Here is a 23119-nt window from a genome sequence, read left to right as displayed (position 1 = left end):
ATGACTTATATTTTAATAAAGGTGATTTGGCAAAATCTTATCCTTTATTATTTTTAATTTCTGTGTCAAGTTAATAGTGGACAATTATGGTAGGACGAGAGTATATTAAAATATTTTATGGTGGAAACTTGTGTCTCCTTGTATATAATAAATTAGTCTATCTAATCACTCAACTAGTGTAGGACAACTTTACAAAAATTGAAAAATTAATGTGTGTTCTTTGACTTGTGTAAGATATATCTCTCTCTCAATATATATATATATTACTATATAAGAAGAGGGAATAAATATTCACCACAAGTCAACATGTGTTCCAATAAGAAGAGGAAATAACCAATATATTTATAAAAAGAAATGACACATAAAATAAAATGGAGAGAGTACTGGTTTTTCAAAATGGAAAAGGACAAAACACATATAAAAAAAGTTGGTTTAACTCTCAAACATAAAAAGTAACATATATTATTAAAAACTNTGAATACTATGTAGTTGTAGATTTGTATCTTAAAAGTTGATATTTCATTCATGTTCCATTTTTAATTCAATTGTTTTAGAAACAAATTCATTTGTGAATTAGCACATTAAGTGATGAATGAAGTTGTATTCTTCACATTTATTGACAAGAAATAAAGTTTTCTTGTATGTCATTCTTATCAAAAGTTATCTTCTTTATCTCATAATCATGAAATTGCACAAACTTTTGAAAAACTATTCAAACAAAATTCAATTCTTATACGATCTTACCAGATTAAATGTATGCATTTTGGGTCATTATCTAACTAGCGCCCGTTTTTAAAATCTTTTTTCAAGTTTATCTACTTTGAAGATAATTCAAATGTAATCGACTCAAGTAGATAATTTCAAAAATCCAAAAATTAATCTCTGCTAGTGTTTAGGATCATAAAAATATTACTCCCTTTGTCTTAATTTATGTGACTTACTTTCCTTTTTAGTCAGTCCCAAAAAAAATGACACATTCCTATATTAAGTAACAATTTAACTACTCCATAAAATATATATTTCTCTTAATGAAATGATTTACAGCCACATAAATTTTTATCATTCATTTTGAACCACACGTTTTAAAAGTCTTCCTTTCTTTCTTAAATTTCGTGCTGAGTCAAACTACCTCACATAAAATGAGACGAAGGGAGTTTAAATTTGATCATATTATATAATCAAATACATATTAAAAATATTTTTTTAAAATTTACTTTTGAAATGCCCCAAGGCAAGTTCAAACCCCACATCATGCAAAGCGAAACCCGATATTTAAGTAGAGAAGGATAAAGGGACAGGCCCATTATCCACCGAGCTTAGAAGGTTGTGATTGATCCAAAAGGTGAGTCACTGACAAATTTCTTAATTATCAGAAAAAAGTTTTACTTTCGAAATCCATGATCAAACACGACTAAAAGAACGAGAAGAAATATTTAAAAAAACATGTGTAGAGAGAGGAGGTGTGCGCCGTGCGTGATGGCCAGTCAGTGACAGCTTAGTTAAAGGCCGCTCTTCTGCCGCGGTTAATCGATTAATTTAGATTCATGTAAAATAATATAAATCTAATAGTAGGTGAAAAGATTTTGATCAAAAACTTCATTAGGTTGATTGATGAATAGCAAAAAAGAATAAAACTTGATCAAAGTAGTCGAGAATTTGATCATATGTTTAGAAAGTTTAATACCACAAAATTATATTTTAAAATTTTCAAATTCTATATTTCAAGTTGAAGTTAAAATGATGGACCAATTTAATAAATAAAGGTTTTTTTTTATCAAATTGTTTATTGTTCTCTTCGTCCCATTTTTATGTCATCTTTTTATTTTGCACTTGCATTAAGAAATGATGTAACTTTATCCTTCTATTCTTATTTAATATTTTCTTAAGTCAACTTTATTAATAAATGACAAGATTAATTAACTATTTTATCAAGGATATAATAGGCAAAATATGATAATTTATGCATAAATTTTATAAAATGACAAGTATTGTGATCTAGCTATTTATAGAAAAAAATGTCATATAAAATGAGATGGAGAAAGTATATTTTAAATAAGTGTTGCCTTATCTGATCTATCATTTCAACCTCTTGTATTACAACTATTAAGTAAATCAAATACTGTATTATCTACGTTCAAAATTTGATAATTAGTCTATATAGCTATGTGCCTATGGCCAATCATATTCAATTGCTGAATTGTACGCCATTATTTAGGCAGACTTTGGATCCATTTGCTGTAACATAAAATAAAAAATAAAAAACAAAGACCAAGTAAATTAAGTTTATAATAGTATTATTTTTCGCTTAATATTTGATATCCATATAAGGGTTTGACTAAATTTGAATGTGTATGGTAGAATTCATTTTGAAGGTGGTGATTCTAACATTATTTTTTCTATTCGGAGGGAACTCGAACTTAAGATCGCTTGATCATTAAAAATAGACTAATCACAACTATCCCACTAAATAGTCCTTCTTTCGTTTCAATTATTTGTTTTGTTTTTTTATTAGTTCGTTTAAAAAAAATGTTTTTTGTTTGGTAATTTTTTTTTAAATTCTAATGCATACCACAAGGCTAAGACATATCTTTAGTTTAAGATCACAAGATTTAAAAATATTCTTTCTTGTTTTAAACTCTGTATCAAATTAAAATCAACCAAGTAAATTGAAACGGAGAAGTATAGTACTCCCTTTGTCCATCTTTACTTGTCAACTATATTATTTTATGATATTCAATAATATTTGTCCACTTTATAAAAATCAAGGAAATGAATAATTTAGCATTTTGTGTCTCTTTTACCCTTGTTATTTAATACTATTCATTTTCAATGTTTAGATGACTTATATTTTAATAAAGATGATTTGGTAAAATCCTATCCTTTATTATTTTTAATTTTTGTGTCAAGTTAATAGTGGACAATTATGGTAGGATGAGAGTATATTAAAATATTTTATGGTGGAAACTTGTGTCTCCTTGTATATAATAAATTTAGTCTATCTAATCACTCAACTAGTGTAGGACAACTTTACAAAAATTGAAAAATTAATGTGTGTTCTTTGACTTGTGTAAGATATATATCTCTCTCAATATATATATATATATATATATTGGTGTCCAAATTCACTTTTTATAAGCCAATCCTTTTAGTCCATTTTTTCAAAATCTCTTCTCTAGAAAAAAAAAATTATGGGGAGAGCTCCATGTTGTGATAAAGCAAATGTGAAGAAAGGGCCATGGTCACCAGAAGAAGACGCAAAATTAAAAGAATATATTGACAAATTTGGCACTGGTGGAAATTGGATTGCTCTTCCACAAAAAGCCGGTATGTTTTATTTAATTGAGTATCTGATAGATAAAGTCGGAATTTTGAGTTTATGTGTTTTAAATTTTATATAAATATAGTTGTTTGAATCTATTGAGTTTTGTCGAATTCGTAAGTAGAATTGTAGATTTGTTAGTCTTTTTTTAGTTATGTTTCATTTTTGTTCTCTCTCTTTTGTATTGGAGTTAAAGTCGAGATTTTGGATAAATTATTTATGTTTAGATCGAAAGTATTGAATTTTATTAAATCTGTAAGTAGAACTATAACTACTCACATACTTGATTTGTTTCTTTTAATTTAATCTTTTGTTAATTAATTCTGATTTTTTGAATTATTTGTTTGTGATTAGGGCTAAGAAGATGTGGAAAAAGCTGCAGATTAAAATGGCTAAATTATCTTAGGCCACATATTAAACACGGAGAGTTTTCAGACGAAGAAGACAGAATCATTTGCAGCCTTTATGCTAACATTGGAAGCAGGTATATACATATTTTTTCTACTAAAATTTCAATCATTATTAAATTTTGATCACATAATTTCAAAAGTACAATGAGTTCGCTGCTAAGAATTTTAAAATTCAAACACATTAACTTTGAATCATGGATCAACTTCTAAGTAGGGGGATGTTGAGAACAAGTTATAGATAGTTCGAGTGAACCACTTTAATTTCCTCCTTCTAGCTTCGTACCTAAATGGGATGTGATAAAATTTCAGATTAAACTCGAAATGATTCAAATCTTGAATTAGTCTCTGCTTCTAACAATTAGTATGATCCTAGAAATATATACTTTGCATGCATGAGTATTACTTTCAAGAATTAAAGTCTAGTTAATTAGTACTAGTAACTTTCATGTTTTTGGTCATGAAAATTAATTAAACTAATCTCGATATCTAAAAAACATATGCAGGTAGTCAATAATAGCAGCTCAATTACCAGGCAGGACAGATAATGATATCAAAAACTATTGGAACACAAAGCTCAATAAGAAATTAATGGGATTTGTCTCTTCATCGCACAAGATTATTAGGCCTCTTAATCATCATCATTATCAACACCAAATTCCCACTAATTGTTACAATAATTATTCCTCACAAATTTCACTTCTTCAAGCTTCATCTTTATTAATCTCATCAAATTATCCCAACAACACAACTTTCCCATGCTATGAAACCAATATTCCTAGTACAATCCCATCAAGTACAAGTTTCTTAAGCGTGGGTGCATCGACTAGTTGTACCTCAGGCATAACCGCTAGTACTTTCGCGGGTCCTACTACCTCTTCTGAAGAGAGTTATGTCATTTCGAATTTTAATTTTCATAGCTATATGTATAATAACAATGGTGTTATTAGTGAAGGAGAAAAATTGATTAGTGGAAATAATGGTAGTGGTTGTCATGTTGATGAGCAACAAAATCCATTAGATTATAGTAGCTTGGAGGAGATTTAGGATCTAATTAGCACTAATCATGTTACTTGAAATAGCAATAGCTTTTTGCTTGATCATGAGATCAAGACAGAAGACAAAGTCATGATGTACTATTGATGGACAAATATAAGAAGATTTTTCAATTTGGGAAAAGTAGTTTTTTTTTTAAAGTACAATTGGAAAAAGTAAAAAGTTTCCATTGTTGCATTTCTTTTTGGGAAATTAATGTGTTAGTACTATCCTTTTTTCTTTTTCATATTTTTAAAAAAATATAAAGATAATGTTCGAATCAGTTTATCGCAAATCGATTATTTCATCATCCATATGATTACTTTTCATCAAGATAGATATCAGATATGTTTATGCATCAAGACTTATATCTCTTTGTAGTATAATTGTTATCCGTTCTATTAAACTCATCATCGTGTGTTAGTGCTAATGTTTTAGCAGTAATTATTCACATTTGAGTTTATGTTTTATATCGATGATATAAAGAACATTTGTACAATTAGGTCACTCAAAGATTATTGCGAATAATTAATTCTACTTAGTAATATTAATTACTAACCTAAAATAAAATGTTAAATAGATTAAACTATATTTATTGAATACAAAAAATTCATAATATTATTATTGTCGATATATATAACTTATACTCCCTTCGTCCCATTTTATATGTCACCTTTTTACTTTGCACTTGCATTAAGAAATGATGTAGTTTTACCCTTCTACCCTTATTTAATGTTTTCTTAAGTCAACTTTATTAATAAATGACAAAATTAATTAACTATTCTATCAAGGGTATAATAGGAAAAATATGGTAATTAATGCATAAATTTTATAAAATGACAAGTATTGTGATTCAGCTATTTATAGAAAAGGATGACATATAAAATGAGACGGAGGGGAGTATATTTTAAATAACTGTTGCCTTATCTGATCTGTCATTTCAACCTCTTGAAATAAATAATATGAAAATTGAAGATTAAGGTTTTAAAAAAAAATCGATTTTAAATTTTTCCTTATAAAACTTCAAATATATTCCATGATCACATATCATTTTTAAATTCAACTTTACATATCTTGTAAAATATTAATGTATTCATGTCCAACATATTATTTATTTAATAGATTCTTCTTTTGTTTGCTACCTTATACTCTACGTGACAATTTTTTTAATCAGGAAATATTAGTTGTCAATATTTAAGAAAGCATTACTCTTTGAACGTTTCTCCTTATCCTTTAATCACTAATTTTTTTTCACGATATTTAATATTCGGAATTTATATTAAAGCTCAGTTAATTAAATTATCAAAAGTTTTATTTTGAGATAAATTATCTTTTTACTTAAAATGACTTCATTTTCAATATACACAATACTTACCGCTTCATGAGAGCCTTGAATGACTTTTAAGTTTAGTTTTTTTCCTTGATTAATTATTTCATGTGTTTCTTGTTTGAATAATTCATATTTTCTTCTCAATTTAAATGAGCTTTTACTACTTCAATTTATTTCCCTTTCACCAAAACTCCGTTTGTTCACCGCTGCACAACAATGATGTAATAAATTCAACACACAAAGTGAGAAATAGTCCACTAATTAATTAATATTGGAAAAATTGACTTAGTGATTTAATGTCACAAAAATAAATAATTGATTCTTAATATGAGATTAAAATTTGCTAATTAGTATTTTGATTGTATTATTATTTTTTATTATGTACGACAATAATATCTTCAGTGTGATTCTACAAATAAGATCTAAAGAGAATAGAGAAACATTATTTTTGATAAACTAGCGATCATGGTCATTTATGCTTCACAAAGGTTGTATATTTTTTAGGAGTTCTCATAAGTCTATCGCAATTAAGGGTGGATGTTTGGTATTTGATGCGTTATTTTCAAAGTTTGATTTGGATAAACGATAATTGAAACTGAATATTAGATACAAACTTTGATTCAGTACGGTAAATCATTTTGATTCGATTCAATAATTCAATTTTTAGTGATTTATATCAATAGATAATTGCAATCTCACACATTAATCCGTACATTTACTTGTAATTTATGAGACTATAGCTTATCAAGGCGATAATCAATAGCTGATCCTAAAAGATGATCCACTACACTAAAATCGAGACATAACCGGAACTTCTACGTAAGATTTTGTTTTGCAATGAGCAAAATTCTGACAGAGCAATTCCACGTAAAGGTAGATACTATCAAATTATATATCGTTACTCCAAGACTCTCCTCGTCACAGAAAATTAAGAGTGATTACAGTTGTATCCTTCAAAATATTGCGTGTAACACTACAAATCACGCGTTTTTTCTTTCAAATATTTACACGCACTATTATAAATATAAATTCAAACGCATCACACCTTCACTATACAAACGCCTCCTTCATTTCTGATTTTCTGTTACACTATGGCTGATCGCGTACATCCTCGAGATTCATCGCCGGCGAGTTCACCGCCATCGTCAAATAACTCCGGCGAAGTAGCCGCGGGAACTCATACAAAGCATGTGCCGTCGCCGGGAACGTATGTTGTTCAAGTACCAAAAGATCAAATCTACCGGTATCCTCCACCGGGGAGTTCTCGCCGTTACGAAGCTTTGAGAAAACGAAAGTCTCGTCGGAGCTGCTGTTGCCGGTGCGTATGCTACACTTTCTCTCTCCTTCTAATTCTCATTATCGCACTTGCAATCACTGCTGCCGTTCTCTACCTCGTCTTCCGTCCTGAAGCTCCAAAATACACTATCTCCGACGTCGCGATTAAGAATTTCAACTTAACTTCGTCGTCTCCGGTATCGCCGGAATTCGACGTTACTGTCCGAGCTGAAAATCCTAACAATAAGATCGGAATTTACCACCGGAAAGGAAACTCCGTCACCGTATTCTACTCCGATGTCCGTCTCTCTAACGGCAAATTGCGGGCATTCTATCAGCCAACGAATAACGTAACGGTTTTTCAGACGCCGTTAAAAGGATCAAACGTCTTGCTTGGTAACGCCGTTAAGACGGCGTTAAGGAATGAACAGATGAAAGGGAAAGTTCCGTTTAAGGTTAACATTAAAGCGCCCGTTAAAGTTAAAGCTGGCGCCGTTAAGACGTGGGAAATCACCGTTAAGGTCAAGTGTGACATAACGGTGAATACATTAACGGCTAAATCAAAAATAATTTCTAAAGATTGTAAATATAGTGTTAGGCTTTGGTAGTAAATATTGATATATATGATTTTTTTTTTTCCTTTTCCTTCTATTGGTAGTAAAAATGGTTTACATAATAAAGTGAAATTTTTATTATATATTAAAATACACGCAGTTCGATGGTGTTATTTTAGGTTGGAAAAGATAACAACGGATAGTTAATTTAATTACTTGGTGTTATTTTAGGTTGGAAAAGATAACAATGAATTGTTAGCTTAATCAACTTTGAGATGCGTTTAGTACATAGATAGTGATAATTCTGATTGAAAAAACAACAACTTATAATTAAAATGTAAACTTCGTGAGAAAACAAACTTATTTTCTCAATTTGCACCTATATTGACCCTTCTTATCCCATGTTACCTTAAGCATTTTGATATATATATATATATTATTTTTTATGACAAGTGAAATTCACCACCACTATTTTTGGGTATGCACAATGTAAAATCTTCGCTTCTATGTCATATCACAAATCATATAGAAAAGGTAACTTACACTAGGCAAGCCTGATGCAACTAGCTTCACCCAGAAGGCAAACCCCTTACTTTGGCAAGAAATTTTGAACTTGAAACCTCTTAACACAAAAGTCCCAAGCCCAAACCACTAGATCAGCTTCGGGTAAAAAACACTTGAGATATCTTCATAACAACTACACCTTAGTCACAAAAAGTTTGGATCGACTATATCAATCCCCATTTCGTCATTTCAACTGATATCATCATAATAATAATAAATAATAAATAAATAAAGCAAAAGTGAAAAACTACATTAAAATGCAAAATATTTAATGAAATTGTAACTGAGTTCATCAAAGTAAAATGTACATGTTTGATAGTACATTTTTTTCTTGCTATCATATAAACAGCTCTCTTTATGACTAAATCTACACCCCTTTCCTTTTCAAATATTGCCCATTTTTCACCTCCCAATATTTGCATATACAGCCACTATATAAAGCTTCTTTATTTTCAAAATTCAACAAAAATATATATGTAAAGCTCCAAGAAATTTATCCTTCTATTCTTCACCTCTCCTGTACAAATGACAGAATAAATAATCCTTCCTTTGCTATTATATCCACTGTTGTTTCTTCAGTATCTTCTTTTTGTCATAACTATGTTGCTTGGACTCTGCAAAATGTTGTCGCGCCTGTGTTGAATACTTCTAAAAACACACTACTTTTGAAGAGTTCGAGCAAGATAAGGTCGGAATACCTTCTTATGATTGAGAATTCATGCGGAGCGCATGACCATGTTTGGCTTCTTGGATGGCCTTTTGGAGTTGAGTAAACATCTTGACAGAAGACTCTGAGAAGTTGTTTAACTGGCTCAGGAAAAAGGCCAAGCTTGTACGAAAACGATCGAAGCCGGCTATCCAGTCTTCAGGAGAATCATCTCTCAGTGGGGTCTTAAGATCTGGATCACCATCGATTCCATGACGATGATTTCCACCCTTCCCTTGGTGCTTCTCTTGTCGGGGTAGGAGGTGAGAGATTTCGGCAGCCAACCCCTTTATAGCGTCTGAAACCTCTTTAGTAGGCAAGGAATCGAACATCTCCAACCAGACAGAACAGGTGGTATAAATAGGCGGGCCGTGGTTTCTAAGTGGCACAGGCTGCTGCTTTCTTTTTCTCCTGGATGATTTTTCGCGGAGGAAGACGGATTTGTGAAGCCACTTATTTATAGCTTCCACGTATGCCTTCTGAGAGACGATCCACTTTGTAAAACTTGATGATAGAGAACTCAATTCATGTTCAAGATGGATTGCAATCTGCCGACGAGAATCTGATTGAATAAGGATCTTCATATTTCCAGGCGAATGAGCTATCGATATGATATGGAGCTGAAGCTTGTGACAGTCAAACATAACTTCCCACATCTTCCTCAATCTGAGATAGGAACAGGATAGCCATACAGACAAATTAATAAGAAACTTCCAGCCGTTAACCTTCTAAAACATCATCTTTTAAACATGTGTACATTTAATGCTAGCAATATTCCGATGCTGAAATAATGAGCAACATTAATAACATACCCCTCAATCAACTCCTCCAATTGAGGCTGAAGTTCCTTGTCTCTTATTTCTTCAATTTTCCTGGAGATGGAATTAATTCTATGAATTGCAACTCCGATTCTCGAATGAAGATCCTTCACAACAGCACGCGTCTTGTCAATCCTCTGAGGAGTTTCTACCTTAGATTCTAGTTGTCGGAGAAGCTTACGCTTAGCATCATAATCACTTCGGATCATCTCACTAGCCTGAATTCCAAAAGGTGTTTACATTTAGTTGTACATCGAAACTCAAAAATATGAGAGGATGTACTAATTTAATAATAAGTAGCTTAAACACCATTGATATGAGAAAAGCACTAGCAAATGCACTGTATTAAACTTGCACTTAATACATCCTGTTCTTAAAAAGTTTAATATAAATTAAACCACAATCACTTTGGAAACGTTAATCTATACAACTGAAAGGTTCCATTTTGAGATGCATTGAATTTCAAGTCTGGGATCTCAGTATGTCTTAATTGATCAATATCAAATTTTTTTTTTGAACTTGGTAAGGTTAATTGATCAATATCAAATTTACAACACTATATATCTCCGATAATAATACCAGAAAGGAAATTGGTGCTTCCAAGAGGACTATAATGAAAGTAAGTATGAAACTTCAACAGAAGACCATGCCTTGGGTTTTGAAAAAAGACATATGACCGTCACTGCAAAGTCTATGTCAATATCTTGACAGACGAAAGGAATGTAAATGTAGAAAAAACTTGTTTCATTTGACCAGTTACATCAAGAGATCAGTCAAGAATTTTGAAAAGAAGTTCTAGTATCTTCTTACTCTACGAACCCTAGGCCTAAACCCTAAATACCTTTTGCAAACAAAATATAGAAACTAACATCAAAGAGGTAAATTCTTCATCCATAGGAATGTCATAGAACAGCAAGCAATTAAGGGTTGTGTACATCTAACTAACTAGTTCACAAATATGTATCCCATTCATATAGCTAGACAAATAAACATATCAATACATTATTATACATACATAAGAAACATCTTACCTTGACTTCGTCATATAGCTTTTTCTCCCATGCAAACAGCCGATCTAACGTAGAGGCATGACTTCCTGAGACCATACAAAAGTTATCAAAGAGATTGTTGGAAACATCCTCAATACCATCTGTGGAGTTTACACCATGCCGATTTGGGGATGAAGCATGAGATGATGTGGTACGATGCCATGTCAGGTACTTCACAGAATTTTGAGGAGGCTCTGAACAGAAAAATTAAGATGGCTGGATGAGCTTCATGTAGAAGAAAATAATGAAAAGACAGACAATAAAAAACAATAAGAAAACATGCTGCATGGTAAACAAGCACAACCGTGCATAATAGTATCCAAAGCGAGTGAACCAAAATCAGATTAAACGTTTAAAAAGCTCCATTTGACATACAATGGTCAGCAAGCAAGAACGATGATTAGTGCAGATCTGTGAATTTGGATATATGCATGGTCTCAAATTTATTAATAGATACTAAGTGCACATTTAATATTGAATTTGTATCTTAAACTGTACTGGAACATGGCATACTACCAAATAACTAAATTTAGTGGTTGAAGCAGCTTCCCTTTTTTGGTTTATCTCTTGCCAAGTATAATTTATTTTTTATTATTTCGCAGAATAGCCCAATTGTGTCGTTTTCAAAGATTCTTCTAGCGGTTGACGTCAGTTGATTCTCTCCATGACCAAAGAAATCTAACATGTTCTCTTCTCCAAGCCTGAACCATGTATTAAGGAAGTCGAGCCCTTAGTCTCGATGTATATGACCATATTTGACCGCATGGAGAGTAACATAAGAAGGTCGAAGATGATGAAAAATGGCAAATGGTTTCAACAGATGGCTGACAGGATGTGAGGGAAATCTAGGCTCTATGTACCAGCATAGATGAAGGTGTAACATGGAGAAATAAAATAAGATGATTGAAAGGTATGTTTTATAGAACGGTTTTAAGGCGAGTAATGCCATATCGTCGTGAATGTTAGGCCTCTAACATCCGACACATTCACAAGATGAGTGTTACAGAAAAGCAAATGCTGAAATTGATTGATGTGTGGTCATACAAAGTTAAGCAAGATTAGAAGATAAGGTTGCTTAAAATTGGTTTAGGAGACTATAGTGAATGTGGACAGCAAGAATTCCGATCAAATGAACACTGGAAACAATAAGTTCACTCAATAAAGTGCCCAAGATAAAAGGACAACAGGAAGGATATCAGACCACCTACTTGGCCAGGACCAAGGCTGTGATAGCACACTAATCCTCCTCCAACTTTTTAATATGAGCGTGATGTTATTGGAGATTAATGGTTTTAGATGATAGCATCTTCTTCCTAGTTTAGAGTGTTCATCTCATTTCCTCCTCTACTAAACTTTACCACAAGAAAAACTTAAAGTAAACAATGTAGAATAGTATGTAGAAAAAATGAAGATTTAAAAAAATTAATTCAGTGTTTATTTGTAGATCATCTCAAATGAAGTTGAATCTAAATAATAATCTGCACTCCTCAAGGTAAAGGAACCTTCCCATATCGTGCTTGCCTCCCCTTTCTCCGTATCATAAACTATAAACATCTGGACCCAAGAGTGATGTGGGGAGAAAAGAACTCAAGAATGTCTAACAAATTATACACTTTGAATCACACAGGAATCGAAAAGCACTACCAACTATTAAACATGTAGAATCTGAAAATTTCACCATAGATATCTCTATACAAAGAGGCCTACCTTCAGGAATATGGCTTGGATCGTCCCCGCAAGAGAAACAAGACTTCATTAATATTCTGGTCATTGACCCGGCTGTCACAGATAAATCTGTCAATGATCAATTAAAGAGCTATGCAGAAAAGACTAATATGCAAAAGAGTTAAGAGAGCAACAGTTCACATCCCAATACTCACTTCACTCTCTTGCCTACTCAAGTATACATTAACTTGATTATATAGACATGACTGTTAATATTCTGACTTTAACCTCAGGCTGACTGCCATTTCTTCCCATATGTATCAACCAGTTAAAAGACCACATAAAATCAGAAAAGCATGCAGCATATTAAGTAAGATAGAAAGAACTTCTAGCTGACGTGCCAATGTCATGCAGGAATCCATGTGACTTAAAAGAAAAAAACCTAGAAGCTAAAACAATTTAAGGACTATGTGTAAACCTTAGTTGTGCGGACTCTTCACTTTTGATGCCGCACCCGTGTCGGACTCTCCAAAAATACACTACTTTTGGCGAATCCGACACGCACCCGTTGAAATTTTTGAAGAGTCCGAGCAACATAGGTGTAAACAATGAAACAATTAAGATGCATTTATGTGCATTTTCTATCTGATATGAGAGAGAAAGAGAGATGACCTACTTTCTTTCCCTGGAAAAATTGGACGGAAATGGAATTTGTTCGCCTCTAACATGCGCGGAACTTCTCTTCCTGATTCAGATGCTTTTATGAAGAGATATTCAATATCTTTTATGCTAAAAAAGAAGTCCTTGGGTGCAACCTTATTCTCAACATCATTTTCTTTTACTGGTGTCTTCATGTCATTATCATCAGCAGGTCCTGAAGGTGCAGCTCTTAGTGGGGACAAATCAGGTGACTTGCTTTTCTCCCCATTCAGAGACTTGGCTTCTGACACTCCACTCCTCACAGAGGTTATGTCAGGTGAGACACTATTGCTAGCATGATCAGTTGTTCTATTGACATTTTGAAAACTTCGGACCAGTGTTTCTGCGGAAGGCTCATCAAATTCATCATCCGAGACCTGTGACCCATCCCTTCCAGGTGAAGAATAATGTTCTTCTTCATCTTCTGATGCAGAAATTATATCCTCATCTCCATGATGTCTATTGTCATTTCCATTCTCAGCCCTTCCATCTTGTGAAGTCAAATGATTATCAATATCATGGCCAAGACCAAAATAGTCCCAAGGTGAAGTTTCAGATGGGGAAGGAGGGTTTTCAAATGGTGAAGTTTCAGAAGGGAATTCAAAAGGTGATGCTTCAGGCCTCTCTGTGGAACGAGGCGTGGAGTTCTGAGGTGTAGCTGAAGTAACTGAAACAGTAACTGGAACAGAAGGTTTTTCTTCAACTTTCCTAGAAAATGTACCTCTAAATTTCATGTGATTAGCATGGTATCGACTTGAGGTTGGAGGTGAAGGAGATGGTAGGATATTCTCAGTTGCATCTACATGATGTGAGATGGATCGAGAAGAGAATGAAAAATGGGAAAGAGACTTTTCAGTTAATCCACGTAACTCAGGGGTTGCACTAGTTGAAGTGTAGATTGAAGATCCGATTGGAGCCTCAGGTTCAGCAAATCTCCTTAAAACAGTTCCTGTAATTTTAAGAGACTCAATATAAGCAATATGAGTCGCTGCTAGATTACACCGTCCATCAAGAGCTTGCCTTACAAATTTCTTCCGTTCACGACAAAGCTGCAAGGATTTATCTTCCTCTAGTTTAGAGTTTGATGCCCCCATCAAATCATTCCAGGGTTGAAACTTGTTTCACTTTCCAGAAAAGTTACTTCAAGCCTGATTCATAAACATGGAAAATTATTAATTTGGAAGAGACAATGCATGATCAAATTACACGAGACCAAAAATAACCAGGAAACAAACTCCAGCATTTGGCAAGGGTCAGAAAGAAGTCATAAGGACGTTACGAAACCAGATCAGTTATAAGAAACCCAACTCTCAAGAAAAAGCGCAACAAGGTAAATGCACAAACTGTTGACTAAGTGCCTAATCTGGTTCTTCCAAACAGTACATCAGAATGCATGGGAATTTTGAGTTCAACGGTTTGGATTTGACACGTGGCATTGTCATTTTGGATAAGGAAAAATAGTTTTTATTGCATGGCTTATAAACAAGATGTTTTCATGGTTTTCATTTTGAAGCTTTAAATTTCAATTCTATGTATAGTTTCCATTACAGAATAAATGCAAAAAAACATCTCACGTTCTTTCTCCCCATTTAGAGCAACTACTCTTAGCACACACATAGACCAAAAGAACTGATACCACAACCATAGATTCCACATGCAGCAAGTATCAAAGCACGTTTAAGCATCCAAAAGGGAATACGTTTGCCTGAATCAGCAACAAAGGATGTACAGCCTTGAAATTTTGGGACCAAGAGGACTTGAGGTGTAGGCTGCAGACACAAGCTAAACTCAATTGTTCCAAAGATTGTCTCAAAGGAAAAAGCCAAACAGGGTAACCATCTTCATTCGAGAAAATCACGATTTCACCAGGAAGAGCCACAAGAATAAAAATCTTAAACACTAACGTAGCAATTCATTCTCCAAAGTCCTAACCATGTCTGAAAGCTCTAGGCAAATACCATTTTCACACTACATAACTGAGCACACTATGTAATTCTCAATTAAAAACATCTGACACTATAAGAGATTCTAAGAGAAGCTCTAAGAGATGATCGAAACGAAAATTTCAGATCATGCTGAAGTGTGAAAATAGTTAAACACAGCTTATCAAGACATTCTATTCAACAGAAAATATACAACCACTTCTTCCAAACAGTTAACATTAGCCAACAAAAAGAAATTCAAACTACCGCTTGCAGCAGCTTAATCCTGCTAAATCAGGCTTTACAAACATGCCAAATTCAGATGATTAAGATTTTGAATTCATCGATCTGACTCAGATGATTAAACATCACAAATCACAGACAAAAGGGTCGAATTAATAAATAAAAACAGTGCCCTATAACCGCAGATTCATCATCACAACAACCAAATCTAAATGAATTGACACAAAATACCCAAACATAACCTAATCAAAAACTTGCCTTCTAAAATCAGACCAGTTAAAAGCATTACCAAGAACGGATCTTTAATCTCCAAAATCAAGAACAGATTACTAAAAATCCAATCTTTAAAATTCACAGATTTATAAAACTCCACAACTGTATAACAGAATCCAATTCAACCCCAAACAAAGCACCACCAAGAATCTAACAATAAATTACAACAAAGAAACATAACTCGATAAGCAAATTGAAAAAGTGAATAGAATTAGATCAGTAATCTCCAAATTAAGAAAACTTAACAAGTAAAGATCAGTACTTCACAACAATTGAATACAACTCAATCCAACCCCAAATCAAATACACCCCTTAAGTAAAGATCAGTACTTCACAACAATTGAATACAACTCAATCCAACCGCAAATCAAATACGTCCCCTACCCCACCCCCCCACCCAAAAAAAAAAACCACTAAACCCATGACAACAACTACAAAAAAGCTCAAAACTTGATAAGTAATGGAATGCAATAAAAAACACCCAAAAAGGAAAAGTAAACAAAAATCAAGAAAAGGGACAAATTCAATCACCAAAAGGCCAAAAGGAGTTCTGAGTCTAGAAGTAAAGACAGTCCCACAAAAACCCAAGTAAAAAAGCTCAAAACTTTATAACAACTTGGATGTTATAACCAACACCCAAAAAGGAAAATCAAACAAAAATTGAGAAAAAAGGGACAAAAGGGGTTGTGGGTCTTGAAGTTAAGAAAGTACCTGAAGAAGCAAACAAGTCAAAAACTCAAAATTGGTGAAATCTTGAAGAATTCAGAGATGCTGCTGATGATGATGGTTGATCCAGTTGACAGAATAAGAAAGGAATGGTATAGAAACTGTTAAAAAAAGGAGTAAAAAGCAAAAAAAGATGAAATCTTTAGAGATTAGTGAAGTGAATAAGCAGTGTCAGAACAAGGAGAGAGAGGGAGAGAAGGGGGATAGAAAAAGAGAATAAATACATCCATGCAGAATAAATAAAAGGGTTCAAAAAAACAGACAAATTAGACTCACTCTCTGTGTGTGTGAAAATTGTGTGCTTAGCTGTGAATTGTGATCTCCACCTTTTTTTTTTCCAACAAAAAAAGGTTCTTATTTCAACTAATTTTTTAAACTTAGAAAAGACTCCTTTTTTTTCTTTTTACTTTCTATTCTAATCTAATAAAGTCTTCTTTCTGCTAATATATATACTAGACACAGGTGCCCGTGCGTTGCACAGGTCCAATATTTTAGTATTTTTTTATTTTAATTTATGTGATATAAATAAAATTTAGAAAGATAATTAATTTTTAATATGATTTTTAGATATTTAAGTTGTTAATTATATTTGTTTGCGCAAATTTAATGTGAAGAGGCTCATACTTAAAGCATTTTTTGTATCGATCGTTGATTTTTTACTCAAAGTAGTTACAAGATATAAATAAATATTACCGAAATTCAAAATAATATAGAAATAACTATAGAATATGAAATTAAAACTAAAAGTCATAGTTAAAACGGATTCCATAATTTCAAAGAAACTATACACTAATTAAATTAAAGTAGAACAAAAGAAATAATTATTTAATATTTTTTCCGAAGCATGCTAAACCAGACACGTCGACGGACACGTGCTTGCTTTAGCGTGAAGCCTTGAATTGAAAACTAAAAGTCATAGCTAAAACGGATTTCATAATTTTGAAAAAAAATTATACACTAATTAAATTAAAGTAGAACAAAAGGAATAAGTTTTTTAATTTTTTTTTTTTGGAAAGTAAAACAAAAGAAATAAATTTGTAAATTTTTTTGGAAAAAATTATACATTGATTAAATTAAAGTAGAACAAAAGAAATAAATTTTTAAATTTTTTTTCGAAATACACTGAAGCAGGCATGTTGACGGAGACGTGTTGCTTCAGCAGAACTCTCTCTTATATAATAAGAGAATTTTAGGCATATTAGATATTTAAAATTTAATTTTAAATATGTATCTTTGTATTATGCTTTCCGATTCAGTATGAGTTATGAGCCCTTGATAGCGTCGTTGCGTGTTTCGACTTTTGAGAATGAGTCTTTAGTAGTGGATCGTGTTTATAAATTATAACGATGCAGGAACGGAACACTCAGACTGATCCTATTATGCTAGATATATTAGATTTTGATGTTATCCTTTATTGTGCAGTATTGGATTGTTTTGCTAAGACAGTTACTTTAGCAATACCCGAATGGTCTTCTTCTTTTTTTCGCTTTGTGCGGCTTTAGAGGTTATAATGTATGTAATAGTAATTTTTGTATTGCTAATATCATGATTTGGTTGTATTAATTGTATATAGAACAATATCAAATAGAATGTATGATTAATATTTGCCTTAGTATGGATAAGTCAAAAAAATGTACCAAATAAAAAATTAATACATATATTATTTTCTCTTGCTATACAATCTACCAAATGACCAATTATAATGATATTTAGAGTTTATTTTATTACTTGAGGCAAATATTGATCAGAAAATGGTTGATTTATGCAAATAATCCTTTTTTTTAGGTTATCATTTTGATTATTCCTATTTTAAAAGCTGCGTATATATCTTCCCTTGGACAAATAAAATAACACAAGTGTAATTTAAAAAACTCATGAGTTGCCAGAGAAATTTAAAAAATATTTTTTTTTACTTAATAATTGTTAAAATGGAAAACCAGCGAAAAATAATTATAAAAATTGCATAAATAATAATGAAAAAAATGTCATATTTGGATGAAAGAATTTAAGGCAAATGCGTCAAAAAATAAGTTCTTAACGTTTCATATTTCTATTATTTATTTACAGATACAATTTTTATTAAAGTTATGTTTAATAAAATATAATTAGTAGATTTTTATTAAATACATATATTGAGTAAGATTTTTACACAAAAGTAATTTTATAAAAAGCATATGATTATAATTATTGTTTCTGTTATAAAAAGGTCAAATATAATATAAATATGGATTTTAGGATTGAATCCAATTAAATTCTAATAAGTAATTTCATTCAAAACTAATCTTAAATTAGAATATTGTGTGAACTTGTAACGTAGCTAATATAGGTCAAATATAATATAAATATGATCTTTTAGGATTGAATCCAATTAAATTTTTACTAGTAATTTTGTTCAAATTAATCTTGAAATAAAATATTGCATAAATAATAATGAAAAAATGTCATATTTGGATCATTGGATGAAAGAATTTAAGGCAAATGCGTCAAAAAAAATACGTTCTTGACCTTTCATATTTGTATTATTTACAAATTCAAATTTTATTAAAGTTATGTTTGATAAAATATAATTAGTAGATTTTTATTAAATACAATATTGAGTAAGAGTTTTATACAAAAGTAATTTTATAAAAGGTATATGATTATAATTATTGTTATTTCTGTTATAAAAAGGTCAAATATAATATAAATATGGGTTCTGAGGATTGAATCCAATTAAATTTTATAAGTAATTTCATTCAAAATTAATTTTAAATTAGAATATTGTGTAAACTTGTAACGTAGCTAATGCAGGTCAAATATAATATAAATATGGTTTTTTAGGATTGGATCCAATTAATTTCATTCAAAATTAATCTTGAATTAGAATATTGTGTAAACTTGTAACGTAGCTAATGCAACCCAAAATTATTTCAAATTAACTATAAAAATAATTTTAGCTGTTATAACACTAAATCAAAGGTAGAAAATATTAACTTGAATTTTCCTCTTTTGTTTTAGTACTATTTTCACATTAATTTCATTTTATTATTTTGTTATTAGTAGTAGACATGCGTTACTTGTAGGCAATTAAGTAGAATAAATGATGTATAAATTTATTTGGCTAAAAAATAAAATATTCTAAAAATAGTGATGCTAATAGGACAATTTTAAGAAGTTGGGGGTTATAAAAAAGCATTTTAAAGAAAATAAATAAATAAATAAGCGAAAGGAAATATTTTGTAAGAAAATACTCGCATAAGTCTATTTACATTGAATTGAATAAAATAATTTATACTAAAATTGCTATATTATTTATAACTAGTATACGTGGCCGCGCGTTGCGCGGTTAGTTGATAAATGTAATTGTAAATATTAATTTATTGACAATTTTAAAATTTAACTTATTATTAAATAATATTATCAAATAAATTCTCACATTAAATATGTATACATAATAACTTTAACAATATATTAAAATAAAAAATAAATTAAACACCAATCATCCTGCAAATAAAAACTTAAAATCATTAAAAGTTATAAAAAAAAAAAGGGAAAAAAATCAACAAAAACTATTGGTTTGCAATATTTATTGATAAGAGATTTTAATGCTTAAAGTTGCTATATCTATAAATCAAATCTCACTGATAGCACTGATAGCACTGATAATTTATACTAAAATTGATATATTATTTATGATTTTAGTTATATGATCCTTCACGAATAAGTTCAAACTCTGTGTGTTGTGTCAACTTCAATGTGTATGATAAATTTAGAGAAGTTTAATTATTTTATCGTTCGAATTTATGTAAAAATGTGTGTTACTTTAATATATTATTAAAATTTCATACGAAATATACATGTTAAAATTTTATTAATAATTGGTTGAATGTGTCTTATTTAAAAATTCAATAATATCATCTACAATACATAAGAAAACATTGATATTTCTTTTTAAGACTGTTGATATTATTCCTAGTTTTATGAGATAATACAATTGAACAAGATTATCTAATAATAATTCCCCACATTTTTATGTGTTTAATTTGATTTACTTTATGTTATAAAAGATAAACTTTTAATTTTTAAAATATAAACTACAACTTTTATGTTTGCCTTTAGGGAATGAAAAAAGATACAAGCTAATTATTATATACAAAGATTATAATTACAAAATTTTAAGTCAAACAATCAAATGATGATGGATTGAACATTATAATACCATATATGAAAAAATGTTATGTTTGTTTCATCAATTATTTCAAATTTCAGCCTATGAATCATTGTTAACTTTATTATTGTTAAAATTATTTCAACTTTTATAGAGATTTTTAAAAATTTGGGTGGGTTATTTTAATTCAATTTTTATTTAGAATTTTGACTTTTTTATAAAAAATAATAATGACGTTGCCAAATTATAATTGGCCACGTGTAAAAAATAGTTTTGCAAAATCACTGTTAAAAAATAATGGCATGTTGGGTTTCTAACCAATATTGCTCATGGGCTAGAACTTTTTAATTTGATATTGTGCAATACTTTGGTTGTGTTGCATTAATGGGAGTATTTCACCCTTAATCAGAGGTCTCGGGTTCGAACCCTGGGTATGAAAAAAATCATGTTGGGAGGCCACCCTCGAATGGGCCCTGCAGTGTGCAATTCGAATTTAGTCGGAGCTCTAATATGCGCTCCGAACACGAGTGGAAAAAAAAAAGTTTATGGTGCCAAAATTAAACTTAAATTATAAATTACCCTTCCAAAAGGCTATCAATATCATTTCTGAAAAAATTAAAGAAGTACACAACTTAAAATATGATAATCTGTAAAATTTCCTACTATTAAAAAATTTATAAAAATTTCCTCTCAGATACATTCCTATCCCCTCACTGATACATTCATCCCCTCTCTGATACATCCATATCCCTTATCGGATACATCTCTCCCATTAAGTAATGAATCATTTGCAATATATCAGACAACCAAGAAATGTTCTCCCATTAAGTAATGAATCATTTGCAATGTATCAGACAACCAAGAAATGTATCCGAGAGCAATGAAAAAATTTGAGATTTTTGTAATTGAAGAAACTAATGAGGTAGGATGTAATTTCCCCCAAATGTATGTGATTTATGTACTTTATACATAATTTTTTTTTTCCAAATGGGTTGTGGATTTCTCTACCCATATTAGTATAACTAGATTAAGGAGCTTGTGCAAGCATACACCCAATATATATTAGGGGAAACTACATAAATGAGCAATAAAATTAAAAATAATTACATGTTCATACCCTAATTCGAAGTAATTCAAGAAATACTCATTCTCTCAAAATGATACTGATTTAATATTAGTTAAGCGAAATTATCAGTCTTAATGATACAAATACAATTTATGATACTGATTTAGTATCAATTAAATGAAATTATCAGCCTTAATGATATCATACAATATATGATACTAATTTAGTATCAGCTAAGCGAAATTAGTTGGGGGTATATAGCTAGCGTTTGGCCATAGATTTCCAAATATTCTTGGCAAATTGACAAATATTATTTGGGTGAAATTTTACCATGTGTTTAGCCATAGTATTTGGGAAACATATTTCACTTTTTTAGAAAAATATGATTTATACCCAAAAGTTTTAAAAATTATCAAAACTAACCATAAGTTTGTATTACAAATCAATTGGATCTTCGTTGCAACAAATAACAAGTAGTGTCCATGACACTGGAGCAATGTGGTAGTTTGGAGTGAGTGCAACAAGCATCATTCTATACATCGTGAAGTAGACAAAGCACATGACTTTGTTACCCTGAGCCGATTGCTCATCATTTTCATCAACAATCATATCATCACTTTCATATTCACTGAATATTTCATCATTACTTTGATGTTCACGTAAAAAATTATGTAATACAATGCAAACAACTACTATAAAGAATGTTTTTGTAAAAGATAAAAGTTTGGTGTAAAATTTCAATTTTAAAAGATCCCAAATAATGAAATTTGGTCCACATACCAGAAAAAACTAGTATTTGGGATATTTGCCAAAAATAATTGTATGGACAAAAACTATTTACCAAATGTTTCCCAAAGATTATTTGGATAATCTATGGCCAAACGGGTCATAATGTAATGGGATAATGCATAAGTACCCCTCTAGAGTATGACCGAAATCTCATAGACACGCCTAAACTTAATTAGGGTCCTATTGCTTCCCTAAACTAATTTAAAATTGAATAAATACACCACAAACGCTGACATGACATAAAGAGTGTGCACATGACTCTCTTGAAGGCAAATGATGAGTGCACAAATTGGACACATGCCATTTTTTTATTTGTAACTTTATAATTAGTTAATACACATATTTATTCATAATAAAACTTATATATATTTAATTATTTTTATTTCATTCTTCGTAAAATATTTATTTTAATTTCTTTTCACTTTAAACTTTGTTTAATTAATTTATTATCTTTTCACTTTTAATTATTTTTAATAGATTATGTGTATTTTTTTTAAAATAATTTAAAAGTGTAATTTTAATGTTTTATTTT

The 23119-nt window shown here is 30.7% G+C and overlaps 2 protein-coding genes and 1 pseudogene across 3 annotated transcripts; 2 read left to right on the top strand and 1 right to left on the bottom strand.

Annotated features, from left to right (window-relative positions):
• Nucleotides 1–3114: 3114 nt before the first annotated feature.
• LOC125871442 (transcription factor MYB36-like) lies at nt 3115–4993 on the top strand (annotated as a pseudogene). Its single transcript, XR_007447012.1, has 3 exons — nt 3115–3324; nt 3674–3803; nt 4233–4993. The product of XR_007447012.1 is annotated as a transcription factor MYB36-like (transcript).
• A 2138-nt stretch (nt 4994–7131) lies between these two features.
• Nucleotides 7132–8086, top strand: LOC125871444 (NDR1/HIN1-like protein 13). The gene has a single exon (XM_049552027.1). It carries the CDS (start codon nt 7183–7185, stop codon nt 7972–7974), a length of 792 nt encoding a protein of 263 aa, XP_049407984.1. The 5' UTR covers nt 7132–7182; the 3' UTR covers nt 7975–8086.
• A 650-nt stretch (nt 8087–8736) lies between these two features.
• On the bottom strand, nt 8737–16802 carry LOC125871438 (protein ALTERED PHOSPHATE STARVATION RESPONSE 1). The gene is made up of 6 exons (XM_049552023.1): nt 16571–16802; nt 13399–14569; nt 12765–12836; nt 11040–11251; nt 10003–10226; nt 8737–9856 (listed from the first exon to the last, which is right to left on the bottom strand). The coding sequence occupies exons 2-6, from the start codon at nt 14513–14515 to the stop codon at nt 9187–9189; spliced, it is 2295 nt and encodes a 764-aa protein (XP_049407980.1). The 5' UTR covers nt 14516–14569; nt 16571–16802; the 3' UTR covers nt 8737–9186.
• Nucleotides 16803–23119: the final 6317 nt, after the last annotated feature.

This window comes from Solanum stenotomum, chromosome 7 (genome assembly GCF_019186545.1).
Source record: "Solanum stenotomum isolate F172 chromosome 7, ASM1918654v1, whole genome shotgun sequence".
Taxonomy (NCBI): domain Eukaryota; kingdom Viridiplantae; phylum Streptophyta; class Magnoliopsida; order Solanales; family Solanaceae; genus Solanum; species Solanum stenotomum.
This window is presented reverse-complemented; position numbering and strand designations above follow the sequence as displayed.

Excerpts from the sequence above, each read along its gene's own strand:
- LOC125871444 (XM_049552027.1), top strand. The coding sequence starts at position 7,183 with ATGGCTGATCGCGTACATCCTCGAGATTCATCGCCGGCGAGTTCACCG.
- LOC125871438 (XM_049552023.1), bottom strand. The coding sequence starts at position 14,515 with ATGGGGGCATCAAACTCTAAACTAGAGGAAGATAAATCCTTGCAGCTT. Across the intron at positions 12,837-13,398 it reads AATTTTTCCAGGGAAAGAAA|CCGGGTCAATGACCAGAATA; the intron begins GTAGGTCATCTC and ends TATCTGTGACAG. Across the intron at positions 11,252-12,764 it reads TCCAAGCCATATTCCTGAAG|AGCCTCCTCAAAATTCTGTG; the intron begins GTAGGCCTCTTT and ends TTTTCTGTTCAG.